This window comes from Globicephala melas, chromosome 6 (assembly GCF_963455315.2).
Source record: "Globicephala melas chromosome 6, mGloMel1.2, whole genome shotgun sequence".
NCBI lineage: Eukaryota > Metazoa > Chordata > Mammalia > Artiodactyla > Delphinidae > Globicephala > Globicephala melas.
In genome coordinates this window covers 106976685-107004203 of record NC_083319.1, presented here as the reverse complement: position 1 = coordinate 107004203, position 27519 = coordinate 106976685, and the positions used below count along the sequence as shown (strand labels likewise).

Below are 27519 nucleotides of genomic sequence, written 5' to 3'. Positions count from 1 at the left end.
CGGGGGGAGGTCAGTGGGTGGGCCCTTCAGGCCCTGGCCACCTCCTGATACGCTGATACCACCCCCCCTCTCCAGGTAGGAAAAACCCCAGACCCCAGGCTACTGGCTCTTGGAGTCCGAATGCAGGCTGGCAATCAAAAGTTAGGATACGGGGCCATGTAGGGGACAAAAATCCTCCCTAAAATTGTGTTTACCTGCTTTGCTAAATGGTTTCATCAAAGGCAATGTAGAAGACCCTTTCCAGCTACATGGAGAACATGAGTCTAGAATGTCAGGGTCTTCCCTGTGCCGTATGGATTTGCACTTGGGGGTCTGTGATTCTGGGCCCTCTTTTCTGTGTTACTCGTAAAGACAAGTTCGTCTGTCTTGGTCCCTAGCAGTTGGAGTTGGGTGAGGGGCTAACTGGGTGAACCACTGTCAAGTTCCTACTTGCTGACCACACACACACACACACACACACACACACACACACACACACACACGACACTCTACTCCCAACACACCACCCATCAGCCCCAGGCCCCCTAGCAAGTGCTGCTGAGGCCGGTTAGACTCACTTCTTCTGTGCCCTGCCCCGTCCCTCAGCTTTTCCACCTCGCTTTCTTCCTTCCAGCTCCTTCTTTAGCTTCCTGTGTGGTCTGGGCCTGGTCTGATCGCCTCTGTCCCCAGATTTCAGTCCATGCATTTGACTTGTGGTCCCATGAAGACCTTGAGTGCCACAGGAAGGGAGCGCTCAACCCAGGACTGGGAGCGCCTTGCACACGATATCACTATACAACGAAAATAGTGACAACACCAAATGCTGGAGAGGCTGCAGAGAAACCAGAGCACTCATACACCGTGGATGGGAAAGTGAAATGGGGCAGCAACTCTGGAAAACATTCTGTCAGTTTCTGGGAATTCCCCGGTGTCCAGTGGTTAGGACTCAGCACTTTCATGGCTGGGGCCCCGGGTTCAATCCCTGGTCGGGGAGCTAAGATTCTGCAAGCCACGTGGCTGCGTGGCCAAAAAAAAAAAAAAAGTTTTGTCACTTTCTTACAAATTTACACATGAATTACCCGATGACTCAGCAATTGTACTCTTGCGCATTTATTGCAAGGCAATGGTTTTTATGTTCACACACGGGAATGTTTGTAATAATAGTTCAGAACTGGAAACAGCCCAGATATCCTACAACAGGTGGATGATGAAACAGTGATACATCCATACCTGGGAATGCTGCTCAGCAATAAAGAAGGTACAGACTGTTACACATGCGACAACTTGGATGAATCTACAGAGACCGAGACCATAGATGGCTGGCCTGCCCGCAAATACTGCAGATGTCATTTTAATCAGAAGAGAGTTGCAAAGCCATATGACTGACGTCTTCGCATTTGAAGCTTCCCTCTCAGATATCTAGAAATTTCCACAGAGTTGTGTCACAGGCCAATGCCAGGCAGGGCTGCCCGAATGGAGCCAGACAGGTGGTCGTGGTGTCTGAGCACCTGGGGCAGGAGAGGTCCTCAAGAAATCAGGGACCAGAAAACCAAAGAAAGTCGAGCCAGGATCAAGAAGTGGGAGCCTGGAGGTCAAAGATCCCCCAAAGGGAGAAATTCAGAAGTAGGAGCTGGAAAGCCACAGAGAATCAAGGTTGAGGGGAGTCTGAAGTAACATGGACTCGTGGCAGAGCCCCCAGGTCCACAGGGTCCGCTGCTGTACCGCTGGGCATCATTCCCAACGGTTCCCTCTTCGTCTGTCTCTGCCTCAGGAACATGCTAAAAGTGTCCAGTGGTTTCCAAAATGTTGACAGATTACTGTCACCTGTGCACGTGACAGGTTTCTAGTGTGTCTTGGATTGAGTGGATAAGATGGGATTAAATTTCCAGGCAAGATATTTATGTCTGTTCCACCAGACAACACTTCTATAGGGAGCATGCATATTAATACATAGGATATATATATATTTAAACTATTGTGATATAATAAAGAAGTAACGTGTTATTATGATTTAAAAGTTCTGATGATATACAAATATGTATTGCAGAAAATGAAAAGTCTTCCATAATTCCTTTCCCCACTCCCCTGAAAATGCCAGTATTAAGAGTTTGGAATATAGTCTCCCCCAGTTTTTCCATGCATATGCTAACTGTATATGTATGTATATATAGACTATTATATATACTTTTTATTTTTTAAAGTGGAATTTTAAAAAATGGGGTTCCTACAGCTTTGCGAATGGTATTATTTACTTAATGGTATCTCTCATAACAACGTTTTTAAAAAGAGATCAAATGTGAATGAACTCTGTGTAAGTAAAAGGTGACCCTAAAACACTTATAGAGATTTCCCTAAAGTAAGATGGTGGCCTTGGTGTGCAGTTAAAAAACAAAACTGTGTGCACTCAAATGCAGACAGAGCCATTTCTCGAGTTCCTTCTCCATGCCAGACACTGTCCTCCAGTACTTCAGAACTTCGTTTAAGACATTCATTAAATCACTTCATTTAATCAGCACCACAACCCTTTGAGGCAGGTACCAGCATTATCCTTATCAGCTAGATGTGGAAAATGATGCACAGGACATTTAGTGAGCTGCCCAAGGTCAACAACTGGTACTCGGTAGGAGATGAGAGAGGACCATGAAGAATAAGGATGGGGCAGATTCGACCCAAGACCTGCCCGTAATTCTCAGGGTAAACAGCCATGGCTGCCTACAGTGTTATAGTGCTGTAGCCCACAAGGTGTCCTCATGTGTTTTCTACCTAATCCTCCCAGCAACCCCATGGGATAGCAGATGAGGAATCAGAGAGCAGACATAACTTGCAGGTGTCAGAGCCAGATCTGAACTCTGTAACTTTGGAGCCCATTCTGTTAATTACTGCACCAAGGAAAATCATGGTGGGGGGGACAGACCACGTGGACATAGCTCCCTGGGCTGTGCACTGCTTATCCAGAGAGCAGCAGAAGCCGGAAGGAAGATGCCAGAGGGGTCAGGGAGAGCCACAGTGAGGCTCGGGGAACCTCCTAGGGGATCCCAGGGTGTCCATCATCACTGCCACGGTGCAGTCCCTGCCTGATATGATGCTTTCCCACCCTCAGGACAGGGGTCCTCGGCCAGCAGCTCAGGTCTGGAAACCCTCTCACGTGGTGACCAAGTCAGCCCATCCTCCTTCATCATCCAACTCCAACCCTGTGTCTACGCATTCCCTTTGCAGGCATCTCCCTGCCCCCATCCCCCATCACCCTCCCCACTACCACCTACAGTCCTAAAACTATCTCAAGACAAGGAGACTGAAGTGTCACCACCTTGCTCCAAAACTAGAGAAGGCTAACCTGAGACAATAAAGAAAACGATCATAAGGCAGTCAGGAAATCAGATTTTTTTCCCTTTGATGTCATTAGGTGATTTGATCTCTGGACACGATGTTCCATTGTTGAGCTTTACAGATTTTGTGGAGGCTAAAGCTTGAAGTCATAACATTTTTTTTCCTTCGGTACGCGGGCCTCTCACTGTTGTGGCCTCTCCCGTTGCGGAGCACAGGCTCCGGACACGCAGGCTCAGCGGTCATGGCGGGCCCAGCCGCTCCGCGGCATGCGGGATCTTCCCGGACTGGGGCACGAACCCGTGTCCCCTGCATCGGCAGGTGGACTCTCAACCACTGCGCCACCAGGGAAGCCCTGAAGTCATAACATTTTGATAGGGAGGATCAACAGAGGAGGAATTGCAGGCCAGAACTGCTGTCGGGGAGCCGGGAGGTGTTCCTGGACTAGGGTCAAGAGAGAGTCTTCCTTGCACAAAGCAGTTGGCTAGGGTTTGTCTTCCTATTTGAGCTTTGACAACAGACAAAGACTGCAAGAGAGGACAAGATAAACTACTCGGGAGGCCTGGAGGATGAGAGTCCTGAGTTGGCATTCACTGGCTTGTCGACTTAAGAGAAACAGTATCAGCGACACATTCCCCTACTCAGAGGCATAAGCAACAGAAATGGGGTGGAGTTTAAAGCGGATCGCGGGGGGAACAACCTGGCAAAACCAGACACCCCCCGCCCCCTCCCCCAGGATGGGCAAATAAATCTCAGCAAGACATCAAGCATCCATTTCTAGGGTACTGGATCTCAGGGTGGGTAGGTGCTTCTCAACTTGTGTTCCTTGTGGGGCCTGAGGAAGATTCGGTGAGGACCGCAGGAGAAATCCTCCAGGGAGAGATGAGCCTTCCACTCTCTGGGTAACAGCAACCGGATTGGATTAAAGTAATTCTCTGAAAGTCTTTTAGATTTGGAAATAATCTGAGATCATCCTTTTTTTCATAGATTGAAACAGTGATATCAAAAGAGGTGAAATGACTTGCCCAAGGACTCACCCCAAGCCGGTAGCAGAATTTAGGCTCTGTCATGTTCTCTGACCGCTCCCCTCCCCTCCCCCACCCCATCCCAGCCCTGCATTGTGTCCCACTGGTGCCTCTTTAGGAATGAGCTAAATTCAACTGGCAAGATTCAGCTTTATTTCTTTTATAGATAAACTGTTAGTGACATATCTGGAATAGAATATAAAGATGTAATGCAACACATTAAGAATTCCTTTCTGTGACTGCACAGAATGTGTGGCTAGCTTTTACAATTGTACGCATGTGAACGGTGTGGGGATGGGAGGGATGGACATGAGACTTACCAGAGCTACAGAAAAGAAGGAGGGCTTCCCCAGTGGCGCAGTGGTTAAGAATCCGCCTGCCAATGCAGGGGACACGGGTTCGAGCCCTGGTCCGGGAAGATCCCACGTGCCGCGGAGCAACTAAGCCCGTGCGCCACAACTACTGTGCCTGTGCTCTAGAGCCTGCGAGCCACAACTACTGAAGTCCATGTGCCTAGAGCCCGTGCTCCGCAACAGGAGAAGCCACCGCAATGAGACGCCCGCGCACCGCAACGAAGAGCAGACCCCGCTCGCCGCAACTAGAGAAAGCCGGCCTGCAGCAACGAAGACCCAACGCAGCCAAAAATAAACAAATTTAGTGGAAAAAAAAAAAAAAAAAAGAAGGAGTAATCATCGGTCCCTGATATTGGTCTTTACTTGCCCGAAGGCAGGGGAATAGCATAGATGACTTACCTAAATACCTTCTTAGTTCAGTTCTTTGAAATATTTTGAAAGCGTTTATCACCATCACTTTATAAAGTGTTCTTCATAAAGCACTTTTCTTGAACAGGAAAAAAGAAAAGAGTATATTTTAACCCTGAGTTCACTCATACCTTTGGTTGTTTAATGGCCTGCTACACAAAGTAAGCCCATCATCATCCACGTCCTTGGAAGCTTGTTAGAAATGCAGAATCTCTGGCCCCATCCCAGACCTGCTGAACCAGAAACTGCATTTTTAACAAGATCCCCAGGTGATTCACCCAAACATTAAAGTTTGAGAAGTCCTGCTCTATGCGGGTCTGCCATGAGACTGAAGAATAAGATGGAATGTCTTACACTGAATCACCTTATTTTTAAAAGTGCAATATCTACTCCCAGCTGACAATTTTAAAATATCAAGATTCTGTAATAAAAAAAAACTCCAAACTTAATAACAGCTCTTTTTAGTGGATGATCCTTATAGATATTTCATAGACACACGGAATGCTGGAGTTGGAACAAACCTTGGAAACCGCTGGTCTACCCAGCATCCACCCAAACGCATTCCCAGGCTTCCCGCGCCCCGCCCACTCGCTGCCGCGCGGTCCGGGAGCGGGTCGCGCCTCACTGACGTCAGTAGCGCGCGCCCTCGCCGCTGCAATTTGCAGGGCTTGCGAGGCTCGTGGTTCTAGCTTCTCCGCGAGACCGCCGAGCGGTATCCACCGTCACTCAGGTCCCGAGGCCCGCGGTGTCACAGGGTCGGCGACATGTCGATGCTGGCTGAGCGTGAGTGTTGGGCTCGGAGGCCCGACCGGGCGCGAGGGTGAAGGTTCCGGGTGACGCGGCGGCCGGACCGAGTGGCGGTGGGCACCGGTCGCCGGCGCACGGTGGGCCGGGGGATGCGGGGGGCCGGGGTCCCGGACGCCCTGCTCGGCTTGCCCTGGCTGCCGCGGAGATTTCCCAGCCCAGCCTTCCCCGAAAGTTAGCTGCGGTCTGCTGGTGAGAGACTGCGAGTGCCCACTTGGGACGCTTGTTCTCACGTTCAGACCTGAGCACGCGAGTGGTGGGTTCGAATGGGGGTCCGGACACCGGTTGTGGGAACCCGGACTGGCTCTTTCACTTCCCCGGGCCTCAGCTTCCTCTGGTTAAAAAGAGGCGGTTGGGCCAGCAGAATCTCTTCAGGCAGTGAAATCCCGTTCTTGAAAGTGTATTGAATCAAGAAAAAGAAAAGCAAAGGGGTTAGAAGCATCAAACACAAGAAGTTAGCGTTTTTTAGGGGAGGCGGGGTTAATGAGTGATTATAAGTAAGACAGTGGCGGTTTTGACTTTAGTATTTGAATTACTAACACTCTACTATGGAAGGAATGTTGGCCTCAACGCCCCACCCTGCCTCAGTTTGCCTTTGACATTTCCCATCACTTTGTGAAGTTCGTTAATTCCCTCCCTCTGGAGAGCCTGTTTAACTTCTGAACGATACCTGTAGCTAAGGCTGCCGGCCACCAGATGGCAGTCGTGCCTTGGTCCTGAAAAGCCGGCCGGTATCTTTGAAAGTGTCTGGTGAGCGAGGAGCAGAAACAACTGCTAAATTTTTACAGACCCAACAGACGCTACACAGGGATTCCATGAAATAAATGCTGTCGGCATCCTCTAAGGGGGTGGAGGAATGGGAACACAAAACGGAGTGGGTAAGGCACCATTCACATTTTACAGGGGCAGAAATTGAGGTTCAGAGGAAAATAATTCACCCCAAGGTCATTGAGGTAGAAAGTGACAAAATTGATCTAGTTATCGCTATATCTTTACGTTCTTGTCACCAGGGTCAGCAGATTTCTATTGTTTTTTAAACAGGGACTTAAAGAAAGGAGTGTGTTTTAGAGTGTGACCCTGTGGGCTCTATATTTCTTCATCTGTGTAACCAGTGTGGCTAAGATTTCTTGTGGTTTTAATATTCTTTGATGTATGCTTAGTTCAGCGTGCACTTGGGAACATTAGCCCTGGCTCTGCTATTCGTTTATGTTTCTTTCCCTGATCAGTTTCTCTGGGGCTATTAAAAACTTCTTTGATTATGTTCATTACTAGGTTGGCTTAAATCAATGAGATGGTGAATGTGAAAATAGTTCAAAGTATGAAATGATATACAGATGTGAAGTGCCATCTGTGGACATCAGCAACTCAAGCTGCATAATTTCATGAGAATATTTTCTGTTCTCTTCCCACCATGACTCCAAAATTTCAAATCTTTGACATTAATAGTATATAATATTTTGTGTTTTTTTAAACAATTTACTAAATTAATGTCAGTGGCATCCCTTATGATTAGATATTTGAGACTGGTGTTCTTATGTTAGAAATGAGAAAATAGAAGCATAGAAAAGTCCCAGTCTGCCATTTCACTACCTAGCAGTTATTTTCTCTGATAGTTTATAAAATTGGGATAATTCTGTAGGTACAGTTTTGTAACCTACTTTTTTCCCCTAATTAATCTTAGTGAACATTTTCACTTCAGTAAGTATGCTAATTTCCTTTGTTTTCTCTTGCCATATGGGCTATATTTTGTTTTCTTTCATCTTCTCCACAGTCACTTATCCCATTTTTAAAATCTAGTAGTTTGCTTTGTTTCTCAAAAACATTTTTTTATCCTGCATTTCTCTAGTTATCAAATATTATTTTATTGGTTCTCCCCTATGTAAGGTAAGAAATCTCACTTATATAAACGTAAGAGAAGAATTTCATTTATCACTGTCACTTTTCAGTCCTTATTTAATTCAGTCTTAGACCCATATTTTATCAAGATACTACTTTTTTTCATAGACTCTTTTCAAGACCAGTTTTTGACACTTGCAGTTATTACATTTTCTAATCAAATGACAACACGATAGTTAATGGATTTCATTGCATTAAGATTTTATGCTGCAGTTTCTGTAACCTTGAATATGTCTTGAATAATATTTTAATAAGAATATATGAATGATATATTTTTTGAGGTCTTGAATATCTGAAAGTGTCTTGGGGCAAAGAAAAAAAAAAATTCTGTCCCTGGCTCTCGGAACTCGGCACACTTTTCAGAGTAAGCTGAACCCTGGCATAAACCTTGTGGTATTAGGCCTGACAGCTGTTGTGTGCAGGGCTGTTTATTGGGGTTACCCTGGAAGTATCCTATTAGATCTCCATGTAGGAGGAGTCCCTGCTAGAGGATGGTTACCCCCGCCCCCCCGCCGTCATCCCAAAGAGTGATTGTGCAGATTCAGGGCACTCTACCCTGAGCGGAGTAGCTGCCCTACTCCGCTGGTTGAGGCTACCTGCCATTTCCCTGGGGAAGAGGAGCTGACCTCGCTGCCTCTCCAGTCTTGTGTCAGCATTAGAGTCTGCTGTATAGACGTTTGTGACATAAACTGTATGCCGTCTTTGTTGCAGAGGGTGAGTGCAGTCATTCTCAAAAATGTTTCCTTCATACGAGCCCCAGTCAGAGACCCTTGGCAGACACTACAGTAGAGACATGAACTCTGACACACACCAGGAAGCAGCCTTACAGAGAGAGAGCCTTGGTTAACAAGGCCCATCTTGTATGCTGTTCATTAGCTGAGTATTTACTAGATAAGTGGTAACTTAGTCACATGTAGCATTTTGGGGTCAGCTTTTTTCTGCAAAGCACTCTAAATTGGAGCCCAACTCATTTTTCTTTGTAAGTAGTCTTTTTCTGCCTGCATGCTTAGTAAAGGTTTACTTATTTTTGCTAGGGTGTGGATAGTTACAGATCTATTGATTTTACATGCAGTACACTGAGCCTCTCTGACTGGAGGCTGTTATTTTTGTACTCGTTAGGAGACTGCCACGGCGTGAGCAGCTGTTGACAGTGAGATACTCTGCTTCCGTTGGTGCAGTAGGTGAATGATGATGACACCTGACCTCCGAATTCCCCGCTTGGCCAGAGTTTACTTTTGGGTTTCATATGCTTGTTTAATAAACTTTTGGAGTTCTTTCTCTCTGCCATAATTGTCCTTAAAACTATAGCGATAAACTTGAGTTTCTAATGGTCAGTTATTTATATATATTAAAAAAAAACTTGTAGGGACTCAAAGCAGTTCCTCAATTCAGTTATCTTCCTTCTTCTTTTTTTTATCTTTCCCCTTTTCTTGTCTCCTTTCTTCAGCCTCCCCTCCTTTTTCCTTTCTCAGTCATTCATACATTCATTCATGTTTTTCCTGAATGCTTGCTGTGGGCAAAGTGTTTTTCACTTCTTGCAGTGAAGCATAGGAAAGAATAAGACATGGATGTGAGCCTTAAGGAGATTATGGCATAATAGCAAACATAAGAGATGGATAGAAACAGCCATAATACAGAAGAATGTTAATTAAATGACAAAAAAAAGCAGCAGGTAATTTACTGTGTGAGTTCAGAAAAGGGGTCATACGGCTTTAGGGCATTTCTGTGAGAAGGGATGATTAGTATCTGTAGGTTGCATGGAGGGTGACTCTCCCCAAGATCATGACTCGTATGCTGTGAATTAAAAATATAAGCTTTGGAGTTGGTAGGACCTTGGTTTGTATAAAGACTCTGTTTTTTGCTTGGGGGCATTAGGAACATTCTTTCTGTAGGCCTCAGATTTTCTCATCTGAAAAGTGCAGATCTCTCCTCATTGGGTTACTGTGAAAATTGAACCTGAGAATATATGGATGGCATTTGGCACTTAACGTATGTCTGTGATGACTGCTGCTGGTGATAGTGACACTGGTGTCACAGGTGCCTTAGGTTGCTGCCAGTTGCTGAATTGGAAGGCCCAGCTGATGGTACCTCATGTGTTTCGATTTGTCACATTTGGGGGAATATTTTTATTTTAATCTTATAAGGTCAGTTTGTATGTTCAGAATATACAGTTATTGGGGAAACCAGGATAAATGATCCAAGCTGATACTATCCATTGGATGCCAAGTCTGCTATCTGTATCTAATAAAACATAATGTTTGTTGTATTTATGCAAGTATCGTGTGTATGCATTAGGTATGTGTGTACTTGTGAGGTGTTCTCCAGGTTTGAAAGATAAGTTGCTAATGAGATAATTTGTCATTTACAGGTCGGCGGAAGCAGAAGTGGGCTGTGGATCCAAGAAACACTGCGTGGAGTAATGATGACTCCAAGTTTGGCCAGAGGATGCTAGAGAAGATGGGGTGGTCTAAAGGAAAGGTATCTTGGGGAAGAGCAAAGAAATTGGAGGCAGGCAGAGAGATTTCAGATCAGGAGAATACATCTTCCTTAGGAGACTGGGAGAAATTATTTTGGATCAATAAGTGATTTTGGAGAAATAATTAAATTATAATGACCTTGTGATGATAGAGTTAGAACTGAACACAAACGTCAGCTGTCTTTGTTTATTGTTTAGCCTGCTGTGATTTTCATAAATGGTGCCTTTTAATGAGTTGCGTTTGGAATCATACTTAACCATCAGAGTTTCATGTTGCTTAGAGTAAGATTTTATTCACCCTTAAAGCTAGACTACGCATTTTCTCCTTTGTCTCACATTCCCTTTATTCCTGACTCACGTAGGACTTCTGCTGATACCTCTGCACTTAAACGGTTCTTGTCAAGGTCTTTAAAGATCTTGCTGAATCCAGTGGATCCTTTTTTGTTCTCACATTACTTTATCCCTTAGCAGCACTGGACATAATTGACTTGAAATACCACTGTCTTGGCTTCCACAATACTGCCCTCTCTCCCGGTTTTTCGTTCTCCGTTACCAGCCACTGCTAAATTTTTGTTGCTGGCTCTTCCGCCTCTAGACTTTTGAGCTTTGGAATTCCTTGCGGTTCAGCCCTAGTCCCTTCTCTGTCCTCATCTCAAGTAGATCATTTTTATTATAAAACTCTTGATTCCCCCCCGCCCCCCACAAATCTTTTTCTTCCCAAGTTTTCCCCATTTTTGCAAATAGCACCCTATCACCTTACCCAAACCAGAAACCTGGGAGTCGTGCTTGATTCCTTGACCTCTCTCACTTCCCGAATCCCCAGCCATTATTCCTCTCTATCCGGGGCCCCATCCTGGAGCAACCACCGCCATTGCTTGCCCTGATCAACGCAGCAGCCTCTCAGCTGCCTCCCTGACTCCCTTCTTTTCCTCCTCTGGGCCATTTGCCATACAGCAGCCTTAATGAGCTTTTAAAATACAGAAATTAGATCATGTCATTCCTTTGCTTAAAAGTTCGGTGGTTTCCCATTGTTTTAAAAAATAATACCCAAATTCTCCCCATAGCTTCCAAGGTCCTTAAGGCCTGGCCCCTTTGTATCACCTTATTTTTTCTCCATCCACTGTGCTGGAGCCACTTGGGTGCCATTTAGTACACCAGGCGCTCTGGGACTCTTTACAAATGAGGGTTAGTGATGCGGGGGACTTGGGGTCCCCTTCCTCAGTGTTGTTTTGTAAAATTATTTAATGGAAAGCACCATAGACTTTAATGCCTCTGATGGGCTTCTGTTAGTTTGGCAGTAGCACTCTGCTTTTGAGCATCAGAGGAAGGATGTTCTCCTTAGTGTTTCCATGGTCCTTGAAGTGGGTCACAAGTTGCAGGATTGGCATTCATTATTGTAAGTGCATCCTTGATATTACAGAATCTTGTAAGAATCCATTAGACTGTGTCCTCTTTGAGGACAAGGATAATGCCTCCTAGATGTTTAGTGATTAATCAAACAGTTGATGAAGGAAGAGAGGTATTTTTATACCTGATAAAAATGCTAACTCTCTTTGTGTTTAATCTCCACAGGGTTTAGGGGCTCAGGAGCAAGGAGCCACAGATCATATTAAAGTTCAAGTTAAAAATAACCACCTGGGACTAGGAGCCACGATCAATAATGAAGTGAGCAACAGTGTCTGCTGGGGGTTTTCCTTGCATAATTGATATTTTTGTCAGTGTAAAAAATTTAATCCAGTCAAATTGATCAGTTTTAAGCTGTTCAAGCGTGTATCATACATGTTTTCAATAACTAAGGAGCCCATAACTAAGCTGCTGGGCATCTGTAACGTGTCATCATTTTGCCTCATTGCCCTATGGGATTCTTTACTTGCTTATGCATAAGAGATCCAAAGTAGCTTTATTGCTGAACTTTGCAAAAAGTGTTCTTTTTAAAGAAATATTCATTTCAGGACAGAGAGGAATTTTCATCTTTACCTGCGTTATAATATTAGCTTATATTGTTAAAATTGATGGCATTTCATTTTGGAAATACTGAAAGAAAGTGGTATTCTTTTCCTGTCCCGTTGTCTGTTTCTGACTGTTGGTGTATAGCACGTGAATTTATTCACATTTCCCCTTAAAACACTGACACTTTGAAAATATGACCCTGTAATTAAAAGTTCATGGCTTACCCTGCCTTTCATTTTCAGTATCATTGCTCACTGTAGAAAGGATCTAAACCAAAAGCTTTGTTCTTACATTTCTGCAGCCAACAGAATCTGGTAGGAAATCTGGGGAATTACTTTGGGTAAACTGGGTTACATTGCTTAGTTCAATAGGTCAGAGTAGTGGACTGGAGCAGCTAAAATTGTTTGGGCTAACAGCTAAAATCTTAAACCACTAAAGGAAGAGTTTAACATATACATGTTGTCAAATCATCATGTTGTACACCTAAAACTAATATAATGTTATATGTCAACTATATCTCAATACACTTGAAAAAAGGGGCAGGGGAGTGTTCTATTTCTGAGGACAAAATCCAAGACCAGTACTTCAAAATGTTTGGAATGTCACACACTTACTAGATGGAATGTTTAGCAATATCGTCTATTTTCATCAATTAATAAACACACCTTGGACAATTTTAAAAAAAAGAATTTATGTAAGGTTGATTTTGAAGGTAGTTTTGAAGAGGTGGATATACAGATATACTTAACTTTTTAGGAGAAGCATTGCCCGGTAAACCTATTCAATATACCTTAACCTTAAGCATTCTTTAAAAAGTACGCATGAGGCAAGTTCCCGAATTGAAAGCCTGCTCCCCACAGGTTGATATTGTTTTGGAGATGTTCATTCTCTTTTAAAGCTAGGTCGTCTTTGTTACGATGAGCTTATTAACTGAGCCCCTTATAAATGGGTGCTGATTGATTCAGGGAAGCTGGAGTCCTTCTTCCTCCGGTCCGCACTGCTGTTTTCTGAAATTGGGGTGGATGCAAGCAAGCAGAATTGGGCAAAATATTTTCAGCTCAGATGAGCAAAGAAGAGAGCCCTCAAATCTGTCACTGCTTTTTTCCTTTGACCTACATAATTTTCCCATAGTGAGAAAAAAGATATTTTATTTTGCTTTATTTTAACATTTAGCACACAGGTTGCCTGTTGTTTATTTGACTATAAGTTGACTTGATAAGTCATCTACATTTGAAGTCAGGGCTTAAGCTTCCAAGCTCCTCATTTTTAATAATGATATAGATAAATTACATTTCAAATTATACTGTTTCTTTCTCATTCAAATTTATAAAATAATATTTTGGTGAAACATTTAAAAATTCACATTAACTACCAGATTTCCCTGATTCCAGTATATATCTATCGCAACTTAGGTAGACTACAGGCTTGTCTCTAATTGAGTTTTCGGTATTTTCAGGACAGCTGGATTGCTCATCAGGATGATTTTAACCAGCTTCTGGCCGAACTGAACACTTGCCATGGGCAGGAAACAGCAGGTAAGGAAACTTTGCTTTTTATCCATTGGCTTGTAGAAGACGTAATCTCGATCTCAGATGCTTTTGTCAACTCTTTTTTACTGTAAGCATCCTATATCTGAAAGTTAATCGATTGTAGCTCTCACAAATAGTCATTTCTGTTTATGTTTTAGGGGTATTCTTATTGAATTAACCTTAGTCATAAGCAAACACGTTTTTCCCCATTACGAGTTTGAGAATGATAAGGTAAAGCTTTTATTCAGTTTACATTTCTCTGTTGCCTTTCCCTTATCCCAGCCTGACGATGTCCGGGGTCCCGCAGTTCCGGCCTTGGCCCTCTCTCACCTTTCCTTGGCCCTGACTCTCTTCTTACGCCCTCCAGTCTCATGGGGCGATGTGTGGTGACCACTGCCGCACTTCCCTCTACTCCTTCACCCTCTCTCCTGAACGCCCTGCTCAGTGTCTGCATTCAGGGTGTCGTCGACTCCTGGCACCTAGCAGGTCCAGACTCCAGTTCTGTACCTCCCCCACCTGCACCCTGCAAACTGTTTGACACCTGTAGCCCACAGCCTGTTTTCTCCACCATCTTCCCCATTTCAGTTGATGTCAACTTCATCCTTCCAGCTGTTCCAGCCAAAGAACTTTTTCCACTAGGAAATTTTGTTGGTTCTACCTTTACAATATATTCAGACCCTGACTGCTCCATGTCACCTGCACGGTAACCAGATGGTCTGAGCAGCTGTTATCTCTTGTCTGGATTATTGCAGGAGCCTCTAAAGCCGGTCTTCTCAGCCACGGCACTGCTGATGTTTTGGGCTAGATAATTCTTTGCTGTGAGGCATGTCGTGTGCATTTTAGGATGATTGGCAGCATCCCTGACCTCTACCCGCAAGGTGCCACTAGCACCCCCTCCCCCTAGTTGTCGCCACCGAAAATATCTCCAGATAGTGCCAAGTGTCCCCTGGGCAGAATGCCCTGGCAGGGAGCTGCTGCTCTGAATTGATCTTTCTCCATCCACGCGCAGACTCCTCCAGCGTGTCTCAGCCCAACAGCCAGAGTGATTCTTTTAAAATGTAAGTCCGTTTGTGCTGCTCAGGATAAAAGCCGAAGCCCCTGCAGCGGACTCGCAGCCTTACACAATATGGACCCTCTCTGACTTTGTCTCCTACCCTCCCCCTTCTTACCAGTTCCATCCTGACCACACCGACTCCTGTACTGGTTTCTGAATACACCAAGCGTGCTCCTGCCTTGGGGTTTCGCACTGGCTCCTCCTTCTCTCTAGAACACTCTTCCCCCAGATAGCTTCTGTGCACCTTCTCAACAAGGTCCACACTCAGTTGCCAACTTAAAACTGCATCCTGTTCCTTAGTTCTGTTTTTGGAGGTCAATTGAAAATTGGTAAGAAATAGCAGCATGAGAATATTATTGAGAAACGTGTAGTAAGGAAAATGAGAAGAACCAGCTAAGAGTGCGGGGTCAGGGGACAGGGCAGGGAATCGCTGCACTTTTTGTTAACAGCTTTGTTGAGGTGTAATTCACATGCCTACCATTCACCCATTTACAGTGTGCAGTTTAGCAGCTTTTAGTGTATTCAGAGTTGTCACCAGAACCAATTATGAAACATTTCATCACCCCCAAAAGAGACTCTGTACCCAGTAGTATTCATTCCCCACTTCCCCCAGCCCCCCTAGGCAACCATTGATTTACTTTCTGACTCTAAAGATTTGCCTATTCTGAAATCAAAACTGCAATGAGGTATCACCCCACACCGGTCAGAATGGCCATCATCAGAAACTCTACAAACGGTAAATGCTAGAGAGGGTGTGGAGAAAAGGCAACCCTCTTGCACTGTTGGTGGGAATGTAAATGGATACAGCCACTATGGAGAAGAGTATGGAGGTTCCTTAAAAAACTAAAAATAGAACTACCATATGACCCAGCAATCCCACTACTGGGTATATACCTGAGAAAACCATAATTCAAAAAGAGTCATGTACCACAATGTTCATTGCAGCTCTATTTACAATAGCCAGGACATGGAAGCAACCTAAGTGTCCATCGACTGATGAATGGATAAAGAAGCTGTGGTACTTATATACAATGGAATAGTACTCAGCCATAAAAGGAACGAAATTGAGTTATTTGTAGTGAGGTGGATGGACCTAGAGTCTCATACAGAGTGAAGTAAGTCAGAAAGAGAAAAACAAATACCGTATGCTAACACACGTATATGGAATCTAAAAAAAAAAAGTTTCTGAAGAAACTAGGGGCAGGACAGGAATAAAGACGCAGATGTAGAGAATGGACTTAACATGGGGAGGGGGAAGGGGAAGCTGGGACGAAGTGAGAGAGTGGCATGGACATATATACACTACCAAATGGAAAATAGATAGCTAGTGGGAAGCAGCCGCATAGCACAGGGAGATCAGCTCAGTGCTTAGTGACCACCTAGAGGGGTGGGAGGGAGACGCAAAAGGGAGGGGATATGGGGATATATGTATACGTATAGCTGATTCACTTTGTTATAAAGCAGAAAGTAACACACCATTGTAAAGCAATCATACTCCAATAAAGATGTTAAAAAAAGAAGATTTGCCTATTCTGGACATTTCATATAAATGGAATCTTGCAACATGGGTCTTTTGTGACTGGTTTCTTTCACTTAGCATAATATTTTCAAGGTTCATCCTTGTTATAGCATGTATCAGTACTTCACTCCTTTTTATTGCCACATAGTAGTCCACTGTATGGATATTCTACAGTTTGTCTGTTCATCAGTTGAAGGACATTGGGTTGTTTTCACTTTTTGTCTATCTTGAATAATGCAGCTTTGAACATTAACTTACAAGTTTTTGTGTGGACATATATTTTAATTTCTCTTGGGTTTATACTTAGAATGGAATTGCTGGGTGATACCAGCAGTGTATGAGGGTTTTAATTTTTCTGCATCTCAGCCAACACTTTCTATTATCTGTCTTTTTGATTATGGCCATGCTAGTTGGTGGGAGTGGTGTATCTAATTGTGGTTTTGATTGGCATTTCTATAATGGCTAATGATGCTCAGCATCTTTTCACATGATTATTGACCATTTGTGTGTCTTCTTTGAAGAAATATCTATTCAGATTTTTTGCCCATTTTTAAACTGTGCTATGTGTCTTTATGGTTGACTTGTAAGGATTTTTAATATATACCAGGTACAAGTCTTTTATCAGACATATGATTTGCAAATATTTTCTCCAGTTCTGTGGGTTGTCATTTCACTTTCTTGAGGGTATTATTTGAAGACTAAGGATACAGAAATAGATAAAAAGACTCATTCCCCCTCTGAAGAAACTTCAAATCTAGTGTGAGAGAAAGAAACGAAGTAAATACCAAAATAACTAGATCTCCCAATTTTTTTCAGTTCCTGAATAGTTGAGAGAGAGTAGCAAAGATAGGAGGGATTTATTTGAAAACTTATCCAAATCTCTTTGTTTCCTAAGCTTTTTCTTTCCCGTCAGGTATTCATAAGTTTGCATTATTGATGTCTTTAGGTGGCTTCTAACACACAGGTTTGGATACCGAATGTGCTGTTGGGTTTCATAAAGTAGACAGCTGAAGAAAGTGTAGCCCATAGATTAGAAGGTAGTATCCGTAATGCAGGCGTGAGAGGCGAAAAGATGGAGATATGGAACAGCAGTTTAGATGGGGGAAAAAGTGAGAAAATCTAATATCTAATAAAAGTTCAGCAGCACAAGAAGAGAGAGGATGGAACAGAGGCAAAATTTAAGGAGATAGGGGCTTCCCTGGTGGCGCAGTGGTTGAGAATCCGCCTGCCAATGCAGGGGACACAGGTTCAATCCCTGGTCTGGGGAGATCCCACATGCCGCGGAGCAGCTAAGCCCGTGTACCGCAACTACTGAGCCTGCGCTCTAGAGCCCATGAGCCACAACTACTGAGCCTGCGTACTGCAGTTACTGAAGCCCGTGGGCCTAGAGCCCGTGCTCCACAACAAGAGAAGCCACCACAGTAAGAAGCTGCTCACCGCAACTAAGAGTAGCCCCCGCTCACTGCAACTAGAGAAAGCCCATGTGCAGCAATGAAGACCCAACACAGCCAAAAATAAATAACTAAAATAAAGTTTAAAAAAAAAGAGTTCTGACAATGGTACTTTGAAAAAAAAAATTTAAGGAGATAAGGGCTGAAGACTGTCTAGAACTGGTGATAAAGCAAATCCACAGATTAAGAAAATTGAGAGAATCCATGCAGATTACATTAAAAGTCTCTACTCGCAAATGAAATAACAGATGTGACAACATAGCATCATGGCAGGACAGCATACACACACACACACAAAAGAGAGAGAAGATTCTTAATGCAGCCAGAGACAATATACTTATTATCTTCAAAGAAGCAACAGTTATATATGAAAGCAGAGTTCTTAACAATGGGAGCCAAAGACATTGGAGTAATATATTGAGGGAAATATAACTGGCAACCTAGACTTTTACATTCAGCAAATATATCTTTCAAGAATAAATTTTCAGACAAAAAGTTTACCATCAGTAGGCCATAAATAAAGGCAATTTCCAAGGACGTACATCCTTCAGTCAGAAGGAAAGAATACTCAAAACACTATCTGTAGTATCCCCAAACTGGCAATAACCCAGATGTCCGCCAACAATAGAACGAAAAGTAGACTGCCACACTTGTAAATACAAAGAAATGAAGAATAAAGTACAGTTACATGTGAGAGTATAGGGCAGGGTTTGGCAGACTTTCCACAAAGGGCCAGATAGAGATATTCTGCAGACCGAAGCGTCTCTGTCACAACTGCTTGGCTATTGGAGTATGAAAGCAGCAAGAGATGATATATAAACAAATGGATGTGGCCATGTTCCCATAGAACTTTATTTACAAAAGTAGGTGGTGGGCCGGATTTGGTCCACAGGCTGTAGTTTGCTTCTGGTGTCGAAGACTCTCATTAACTCAATGTTGACTGAAAGAAGTGGGACACGTAACATGCAGTGTGATTCCACTTACATAGAACTTCAAATGGAATGCAGAAATATGATATTTAGGTACTAGACTTGGGTGGTAAAGTTATTTTGTTACTTTGTTAAAACAAAGTTATTTTGTTATAACTTTTGTTATAAAGTTACTCGTAGTAGAAATGAGTACTCTACTGTGAAAGTCACAACAGTGATTACCTTTGGGGAGGGGGAGGGGTTTGGGATTGAGAAGGGGCTCATGGGGAACTCCTGGGCTGTTATTCTTGTTCTGTTTCTTGACCCAGTTGGTAGTTACACAGGTATGTGAGTACATTGTGCTTTAGGCACTTTCTATGGCTATTACCCCCTCTCCCCCCAGAATGGTTAAAACCAGAACGAAAAGTAAGGGGAGGGTGGTTATCCCCAAAATCATGGTAATGGTTACTGTTAGGACAGTGGTTCTCAACTGGGGATGATTTTGCCTCCCATGGGATATTTCACAATATCTGTGGACATTTTTGGTGATCACAACTGGGGGGATGTTACTGACATTGATCGGGAGAGGCTGGAGATGCAGCACAGCTGTGTCTCTCCTCCTTGCCCTGAACAAATTATTCAGCCCAAAATGCAGTAGCTCCGAGGCTGAGAACCCCTGTTACAGAAGGAAGAGGCACAGGGGTGCAGGATGCTTCTAGATGCAGGTAGTGTTCTGTTTCTAACCCTGGAGGTGGTAACGAGGGGTTTGCTTTATAACTAATTGTACAGACTTCAAGTACTCCTACGTGTGGTGATGTTTGTGGTGATAAAAGATTCCTGAAAATTGCATGGGCCCTTTTCTGGAGGTAAAACATGGCAAGTGTAATTTATGTCATGTTAAACCTGTAATGAAGGTTAACTAAAGAGTACAGCTGCAACAATTTGAGTATCAGGAATCAATGTCTACCTTAATGAAAATCTGGTGTTGTATAATGGCCATCACTTTTCGTAAACAGGTTCAGTGACATGATTAAGGTGTCAGACTTGAGGTGGCCTTTCCTGTGACCATCGTCATGGAGGCAGAAGCTCTTGAGTTTGGGTTCTTTTACCTAGAGGCATTCACAGGTTCATTTTTTAAAAAAATAAATTTATTTTATTTTTATTTATTATTTTTGGCTGTGTTGGGTCTTCGTTGCTGCACACGGGCTTTCTCTAGTTGCGGCGAGTGGGGTCTCTGTTGCGGTGCGCGGGCTTCTCAATGTGGTGGCTTCGCTTGTTGCGGAGCATGGGTTCTAAGCGCGTGGGCTTCAGTAGATGCAGCACGTGGGCTCAGTAGTTGTGGCTCACGGGCTCTGGAGCACAGGCTCAGTAGTTGTGGCACACGGGCTTAGTTGCTCTGTGGCATGTGGGATCTTCCCGGACCAGGGCTCGAACCCGTGTCCCCTGCATTGGCAGGCGGATTCTTAACCACGGCGCCACCAGGGAAGCCCCACACGTTCATTCTTGAACAGGGAAAATTCTCACCTTGTTTGGTATCATAACTTTCTCCTTTGATGTACTGAGTTAGAGAATACTTTGTAACTTTTCAAGTGATAGGGTTGCCCAGAAATTATCACACCAGGATTCCATAGAGGAAGGAGCTATGAGATTCATTTTTGGAGCTGTGGAAAAGAGAAAGCAGATTTTTGAGCAGTTTGCTTTTGAGATTTGACAGTGATAGCTGGAAAGTTACTTTTTTCCAATTTGATGTTATCTTGATTACTGTTTGCTAACTGAGAAATGCCATTGTAATAGGCATGAAAACCCTGGTTCGGGACAGGTCCCTTTGTGCTGATTGCCCAGGCTGAGCACAATCACTGCAGCTGGGCCTTCCTGATGGATTCCCGCAAGGGCGGTCAGGGAAGTGTTGAAAGTGACTCGGGGAAGCCTGTGTTATTTGTCAGGAAGGTGGCGAGGGCACAACAGACTCCAGGTGGTGGTGCCTGTCAGTGTGCAGCCCCATCCACAGGTTCACCTGTGCAGGCTGAGTCTTGTTCTGCGTGAGCCATAGAAGTGTAGTAAATCATTAACTGAGTTACTGATCTATAGGTTAACTTCCACCTCAAGACCACTAGAGGGTGCTGCACCCCTGCGGTAGGGACAGGGCTGTTAGCTCTGCCTCTGTCTCACTCAGTGCAGTCCAGCCTTTAGAATAGTCCTTTAACAGAAAAGCTGGCCCGGAAATGGATCAGGAGAGCTGAGATTATTTTTCTGCCAAGTCATCTTTGGTAAATACAGTATCTTCATCCAAATGAATTTTTGGTTTTATTACTTGAATTAAAGCTGACAAGCAGATGACACGATAACCTAGTAACATATTTTTCTGGTATAATAATATTTTTAGCTCCTTAAGATTGCTTACCGAATCAACACAGTTTGCCTTTCAACTAAACAAATTCTATACTATTCTCTTCGTAGAATCTTGCAAAGGTTCTAGAAATAACCCTTATTCCTTTGTGGGACACAAAAATCTCTATATTCTTTAAAATTTCATTTTTAAAAATTATCCTGTCTCAATTAGTTACTCCCAGACTCAGTTCAGCTTTTTGATAGACTGATCTCATGGTTTAAGAAATGCTTTTTACTTCTGTCAGGTATCTTGTCCCTGTGATTTTAAATATTTTGGAAATAAACTGGGATGCTGATAACCTGTCATCCACAGAGGTGTGGTTTAGGACAGGGATCTTCAAACTGTTTTGCTCCCAGGGCTCCTGAGGGAATTTCGAAAACCAGTATACCCTATCTCACAGTTTTAGATCGACGTCTATAATGTTTTTAATCACAGCTTTAAATAGCTACAAAGAATATAATACCTGCCTATTGGGAAAATTGGCATTTTAAAATAAAAGCATCCCGTCAGTCCCAGATGTATCCAGTGGATGTTAAATCCCAGAGCAATTTGATATCCATGGTCATCTCTTTAGAAATAGAAAAGTAAGTCCTTTAATATTCAGAGATATTATGTTTCCTAGTTTCTTTTCCTCTGAAATATTTCCCTTGTATATATCCCATAATATGTTAATATATTTTTTTTGCTTGAACTTTGAAAAATTCATTACCCTGTCACGTTTCTCCACTACAAAACAAATACATATAAATTTTGGGTTTATTTCTCATAGCCCCAAGGCCTAAGGGTAAATACTTTTACTTTGGATTAGGTTGTCTTTATTAATTAGTAGATTGTAATGCACAAAACCAGGAAATAATAAATTTTGATAAATAATTATTAGAACAGTAAAACCTTTTTGGAAGTGCTGGGTTTGCGGCTTTGAATAAAGGACGCCTCCGTGACACCAGTCCTGTGGCTTGTTCCTTATTGATCCTGGTGAGAGGAGAGCTGTGCTCCCCTTGTGTAAAGTGGGAGGAGGACGCAGGGGAGAAGCAAAGAAGGAGGACCAGACTGATGCATCCACACAGAACAGAGCAGCTTTAGGAAAGCGTGTGTGTGGACAGCCAGGTAGAAACTGCTCCCCTAGGACGTGTCCGGGCTCGGATTTGCTCTGGAAAGGCTGTGTGCTCGGAAGGTGACGAAGCTCCCAGGAGGTTCTCACGTCCCCAGAAGTGTGAGCGCAGCTCCGCTGGCACACAGTGTGGAGGTTAAGGATGTGTGCTCTCATGCAGATCTTCCTGGGTTCCAGTTCCGTCATAGCCACCGCCTTGATGGACCTTATTTTAGCCCTCTTGCTTCAGTGCCCTGTGAAGTCGGTTTATTAGTCCTAGCAGCTACCTTCCAGGGCGGTTGCCGAGATGGAATGCGGGATGGCACAGAAAGCTTACAGCCCAGCGCCTGGTGCTTCATAAGCCTTCAGTGGGTAAAAGCCACTTCAAGCTGGTACTGTGCTTGGTAGTTTGTGTTTGGAACATCAAAATTGAGACTGTTGGGCTTCCCTGGTGGCGCAGTGGTTGAGAGTCCGCCTGCCGATGCAGGGGACACGGGTTCGTGCCCCGGTCCGGGAAGATCCCACATGCCGTGGAGCGGCTGGGCCCGTGAGCCATGGCATCTGAGCCTGCACGTCCGGAGCCTGTGCTCCGCAACGGGAGAGGCTGCGGCAGTGAGAGGCCCGTGTACCGCTAAAAAAAAAAAAATTGAGACTGTTATGTGCTATGTAAAGTGTTTGGCCACAGAAAAGAGCAGAAAGTTTCCTGGTGGGATGTTTTTGAAAAAGTCCCAAGCTGATCTTGGGAAGTGACCGCGGAGGAGAATGTTTCAGGTTGTTGATGTGATTAAGCTGTGCTAGGCATTGTCTGAAAGCTTGAAACATCTCCCTTAACATTGTTCAGAGCCTTGCTATGTAATTTACACTTTGCTTTTGAAATGACTAATTTCCTGGGAGGGATTACCCTTAGCTAATGTGTTTAATGGACATGTGCTTGTTTTGCTTCACTACTAAGGTGAAAATTTCCTTTTTTCTCCTTTCTCTAACCTCGTATTTATATTTCCTTATGACATAACAATAGGAAAATTCAGTCTCTTTTCTACCTATGATGTGCTTTTTCTGCTACCTAAACTTGACAAATAGATAAAGATGAGGGAACACAGGCAGCTACTGAGATTCCTGTCACTGGCTCTCACCCCAGATCTACGTGCTCTGATATTTCAGGCAAAGGACTAAGAATGCTTTCTGGCTCACGTTTTCCTGTTTTGTCAAAGGAGTAACCACATGAGTTTATTCCTCAATGGTTTGTTTTTGTTGTTGCTTTTGTCCTGAAAGGCGAGCCTCCAGTGAAATCTGGGGTTTGAGGCGGTGGCTCAGTGCCAGCTCTGCGCCTTCACGCTCTACCTGATTAGCATCTCTGATCTGTTTTTGATTATCATTAATCTATCTTACCTTTATTCACGTTTTAAAAGAACTTTTTATTTGGAAACAATTATAGACTTACAGGAAATTGCAAAAATAGTAGTAGAAAGAGTCCTGAATACCATTCAACCAGTTTCCCCCAACGGTGACATCCAAGGTAGCCGTAGCATAACATCAAAACTAGGAAATTGACACTCATGTTGACTATTAACTAGAACGCAGACCTTATTCAGTTTTCACTATTTTTTTTTAGCCTTCATTCATTTGTGTGTGTGTATGTGTGTGTGTGTAGTTCTGTACAATTTTATCACATGTATAGATTCATGTAGCCACCACCACAATCAAGATACGGAATTGCTTCATCACCACAAAAGAGCTGCCTCATAATGCCTTTTTGTATTTACACCCACCTTCTACCCCTCCAACCTCCAAACTCCACTTTCATCTTTGTCCCTAGCAACCTTTCATCTGTTCTCCATCTCTGTAGTTTTGTCATTTCAAGAATGTTGTAGTCTAAGTGGATCATATAGTATGTAGATTGACCTTTTCATTTAAGCATAATGCCCTTGAAGTCCATCTAGGTTGTTGCACAGTATCAACAGCTCCTTCCTCTTTATTGCGGAGTCGTGTTCCCATATAAGGGAGTACGAGAATTTGCTCAGCCATTCACCCATTGAAGGAATTTTGGGTTAATTCCAGTATTTTACTATCACAGATAAAGCTGTCATGAACATTCATGTGGAGGTTTTTTGTGTGAACAGAAGTTTTCATTTCTCTTCTTCCAGGATGTTATAAACTTATGGAGAATAGCCCTGCCGGATCCATGGTACACAGTTTAAGAATATTTCTGATCATTTTTAGAGTTCAGTAATAAATAATGGGTCTCATAGGATTTTATTTAAATAAGACTGTGTCACTGTAAGAGAATGAGAATGGAATGCAGAGAGTTTAATGTAATGCTTTTCATGCTTTTTTAAAAGACTCCTCAGACAACAAGGAAAAGAAATCTTTCAGCCTTGAAGAGAAGTCCAAAATCTCCAAAAACCGTGTTCATTATATGAAATTCACAAAAGGTAAAATGAAGCATTTCTTTACTTGTTTGAAATCTCTGTGTTCACACTGGATTTCTTAAAGCATTTTTAGCTCTTCGCTAGCATCACTTGTTTTACTTACAAAATGGGGAAGGAGGGCCGCGCTGACTGGATTGATCTGAAGCAGCGCTGACGTTTCAGCTCTTGCTGTGAGTCACCGGGGGTCTTGTTAGGATGCAGATGCAGACTCATTCGTTCTGAGGTGGGCCCCAGGTTCGGCTTTAGACTATGTACGAGTCCTTTGGTAAAAAGCTGAGTGTGGAAGCTAACTTGCTGTTTAGAAGAGAAAAGGAACTTTATGTGGCTAGATCAGAAAATTTTAATTTATCGCTCAACATTTTTATTTACATTTTCCTGTTTTTCAGAGCTTAATGTTGGTGTTGAACAGCTCCTAAAATGTGCCAATTTAGAGAATTATGCGCCATGTTGAGATCTCCAGTATGAGAAATCTCACTCCCGAGTTGACTCTTCTATTATTCCACACCGTTTCTGTGTTTCATGCAGTGTTAACTTAGGTGTTCCATGGTCATTGCAAAAATGGTGTTAGAAAACATGTCTTCCTTCATCACCACCTCCCCACTCCCCAGTGCTGTACCTACACGGTCAGTCGTGGGTGCAGGTGTCCTATTTCACCACTAGGTGGCAGTCTTGTATTGGAAAGAAACCATTTAACTTGAACTCATCAACTCCCCAGATGTTTTCCCATGGAACAGTGTTGTGTACTAAGTGTACTTTTCAGGCACAAAACGTTATTTATTACATTAATATACTTAAAGTGTAAGTATGATAACTATGTTATCTAGTCACCATTTGATGGTTCGTCTATGGGAGAGTGGCTGTATGTTTCTACCTCTGTATGCCAGGAAAAGCACGGGTCTTTGCTTTAGTCTCGTTGGCATGATTGGGAATTCCCTGACATCTAGAACCCTGCTGAATAGCAATGGGCACTGGAATTCTCACTACTCTAAACTGTTAATGGTGGCTCTCATTTGGAGCCAGGACCCCAAAAGGTAGACTGGGTTTGGTTTGAGGGAGGGCTCATGGCAGAGCTGAAGGGAGGAGAGAGCCGATTGGGTTCGGGGACGCGTGCAGGGAGAGACTGGGGTTCCCCTTCCCTGTCCCGGCAGGTATGGCTTGTCTGGCTCGTCGTGTTAGCCTCTCTTCTTTCTGTCAGGGTAGAAGCTTCTTTGTCGTTCTCCCGTATGGCTTCTGAGCAGGGTTCCTCTCCACCCCTGACCTGCTGCAGGACAGAAAGCAATCCTTGTTGGCCCCTGTGTCCTTGTCGGGAGAGGCTAAATGGTCACTTAATACCCATCCCCTTAGGGAAAAAAAAAATAGTTACAGCAGGAGGGGTGCTGAGCACAAATGAAATTAAAAGTGCGCTGTGACTTTTGGGTAGTACAGCAGTCTTTTAAGCTCTGACTTTTGAGAATAGAATCTTCTCATTTTCCTTTTGTACCTGACTACATGCATAATTTCATCTGAAGCATTTGCCGAAGCTGGGATAAAACTCTTTAATCTAATGGATGCCGGGAGTATCTCCTTTCTGTTTCTAGTTAAGCCACCCCCTTGCCAGGTGACCCTATCAACCTGCTTGGTTTGTTGTGCTTTCCTTTTCTCTCTTTTAAAATGAGGTTTGCTTATTTATTAGCCTTGTTTGGGGAGCAGGGGGCATTGGTATGTAGGGGGGTAATTCAACATATATTGTAAGAAAGGTAGCAGAGAAGATTGAGTGGAAAATAGAGGAATTGCAGATTGGGAATAAATAGGAAAGATAGAGGGAGGCAGAAATCCAGGTAGTGAGGAAAATACTCATTTACTGTCCATCTCAGCAATCCACAGTGAAAGTTAATTTTTATTTACTTATTTATTTATTTTAAATTTTATTTATTTGGCCGTGTGGCGCGGCATGTGGGATCTTAGTTCCCTGACCAGGGATTGAACCCATGCCCCCTGCAGTGGAAGCGCCTCCATGCTGGACCGCTGGACCGCCAGGGAAGTCCCCAAACGTTTATTTTAAAGTTCTTCAACTTACTGAAAGAAATCTTTCCTTGTAGAGCAGCTGTTGTCACTGGATGTGAATGATAACCTCTCAGTTTCCTCCAAGAAGGACTATCTTAGGCCACAGGAAACTGGATTCTGGCCATGACTGTCTCACACAAATCACTCAACCTCCTCCCCTCTTTTAGCCTCAGTTTCCATTTTTGTGAAATGAAAGATTTTTAAGTCATTGTTGAGTTCTAAAATAGGTTGTGCTTTAGAACTTACCAGAAATGATGCCGTTGTGTGGACATTTTGATGTCCACAGCATAGTGGATGATAAGGAGTTTTGCCCATGGGTATGCTCGTAGTACAGTAACTAACCCACTTGTTTAATGAGGATGATTCATACTGTAACTCCATCTATGGTCCAGGAAACTAAAACATGGAAAGACGGCATTTTATTTAGCTTGGTGTGAAGAGTGAAGATAAAGATTACAGTAGCAAATAGCATTGTAAAATTTGTTACTGCCTAAATATTGGCTGTAGCATTTTAGTTCTGATACATAATTATTCCTTTCTTTAGTCCTAAATTTATAATTTAAATTTGACGTCATTTATTACATAATTTCAAAACGTTAGTTTCATCCATATTTGTTTAAAAGCCTAACTTCAGCAGTGGTTTCTTTTAATTTGAAAAATATTTGGCAAGGCCATATCTGCAGAGAAAAAACAATAGGGAAAAATATAAATTTCTCCAAAGCCGTTTTCGAGGTTTTTAGTATTATACAGTGAGAAGTTGTCCAGAGAGCATTGCTTGTTGCTCCCAGTCATGCAGTGGGTGGGTGGAAGGTTGTGTACACTGTACTTGTGTGGCTTCACTGTGGTAATTTATTCAGGCTTCTCATTCCTGTGACAACTTGTGATACTTCAC

At 43.3% G+C, this 27519-nt stretch overlaps 1 protein-coding gene across 2 annotated transcripts in view; it reads left to right on the top strand.

Annotated features, from left to right (window-relative positions):
* The first annotated feature begins 5733 nt into the window (after nt 1-5733).
* PINX1 (PIN2 (TERF1) interacting telomerase inhibitor 1) overlaps nt 5734-27519 on the top strand; it is an 86741-nt gene continuing 64955 nt past the window's right edge. Inside the window, exons 1-5 of one of the 2 annotated variants that reach the window (XM_030879177.2) lie at nt 5734-5872; nt 10158-10267; nt 11838-11930; nt 13672-13750; nt 24495-24587. In XM_030879177.2, coding sequence (XP_030735037.1) covers nt 5854-5872; nt 10158-10267; nt 11838-11930; nt 13672-13750; nt 24495-24587 — 394 coding nt within the window. In that variant the 5' untranslated portion in view covers nt 5734-5853. Of the gene's footprint in view, nt 5873-6000; nt 6086-10157; nt 10268-11837; nt 11931-13671; nt 13751-24494; nt 24588-27519 lie in introns of those variants that run through there. The other variant, XM_070045818.1, reaches the window with a different exon arrangement.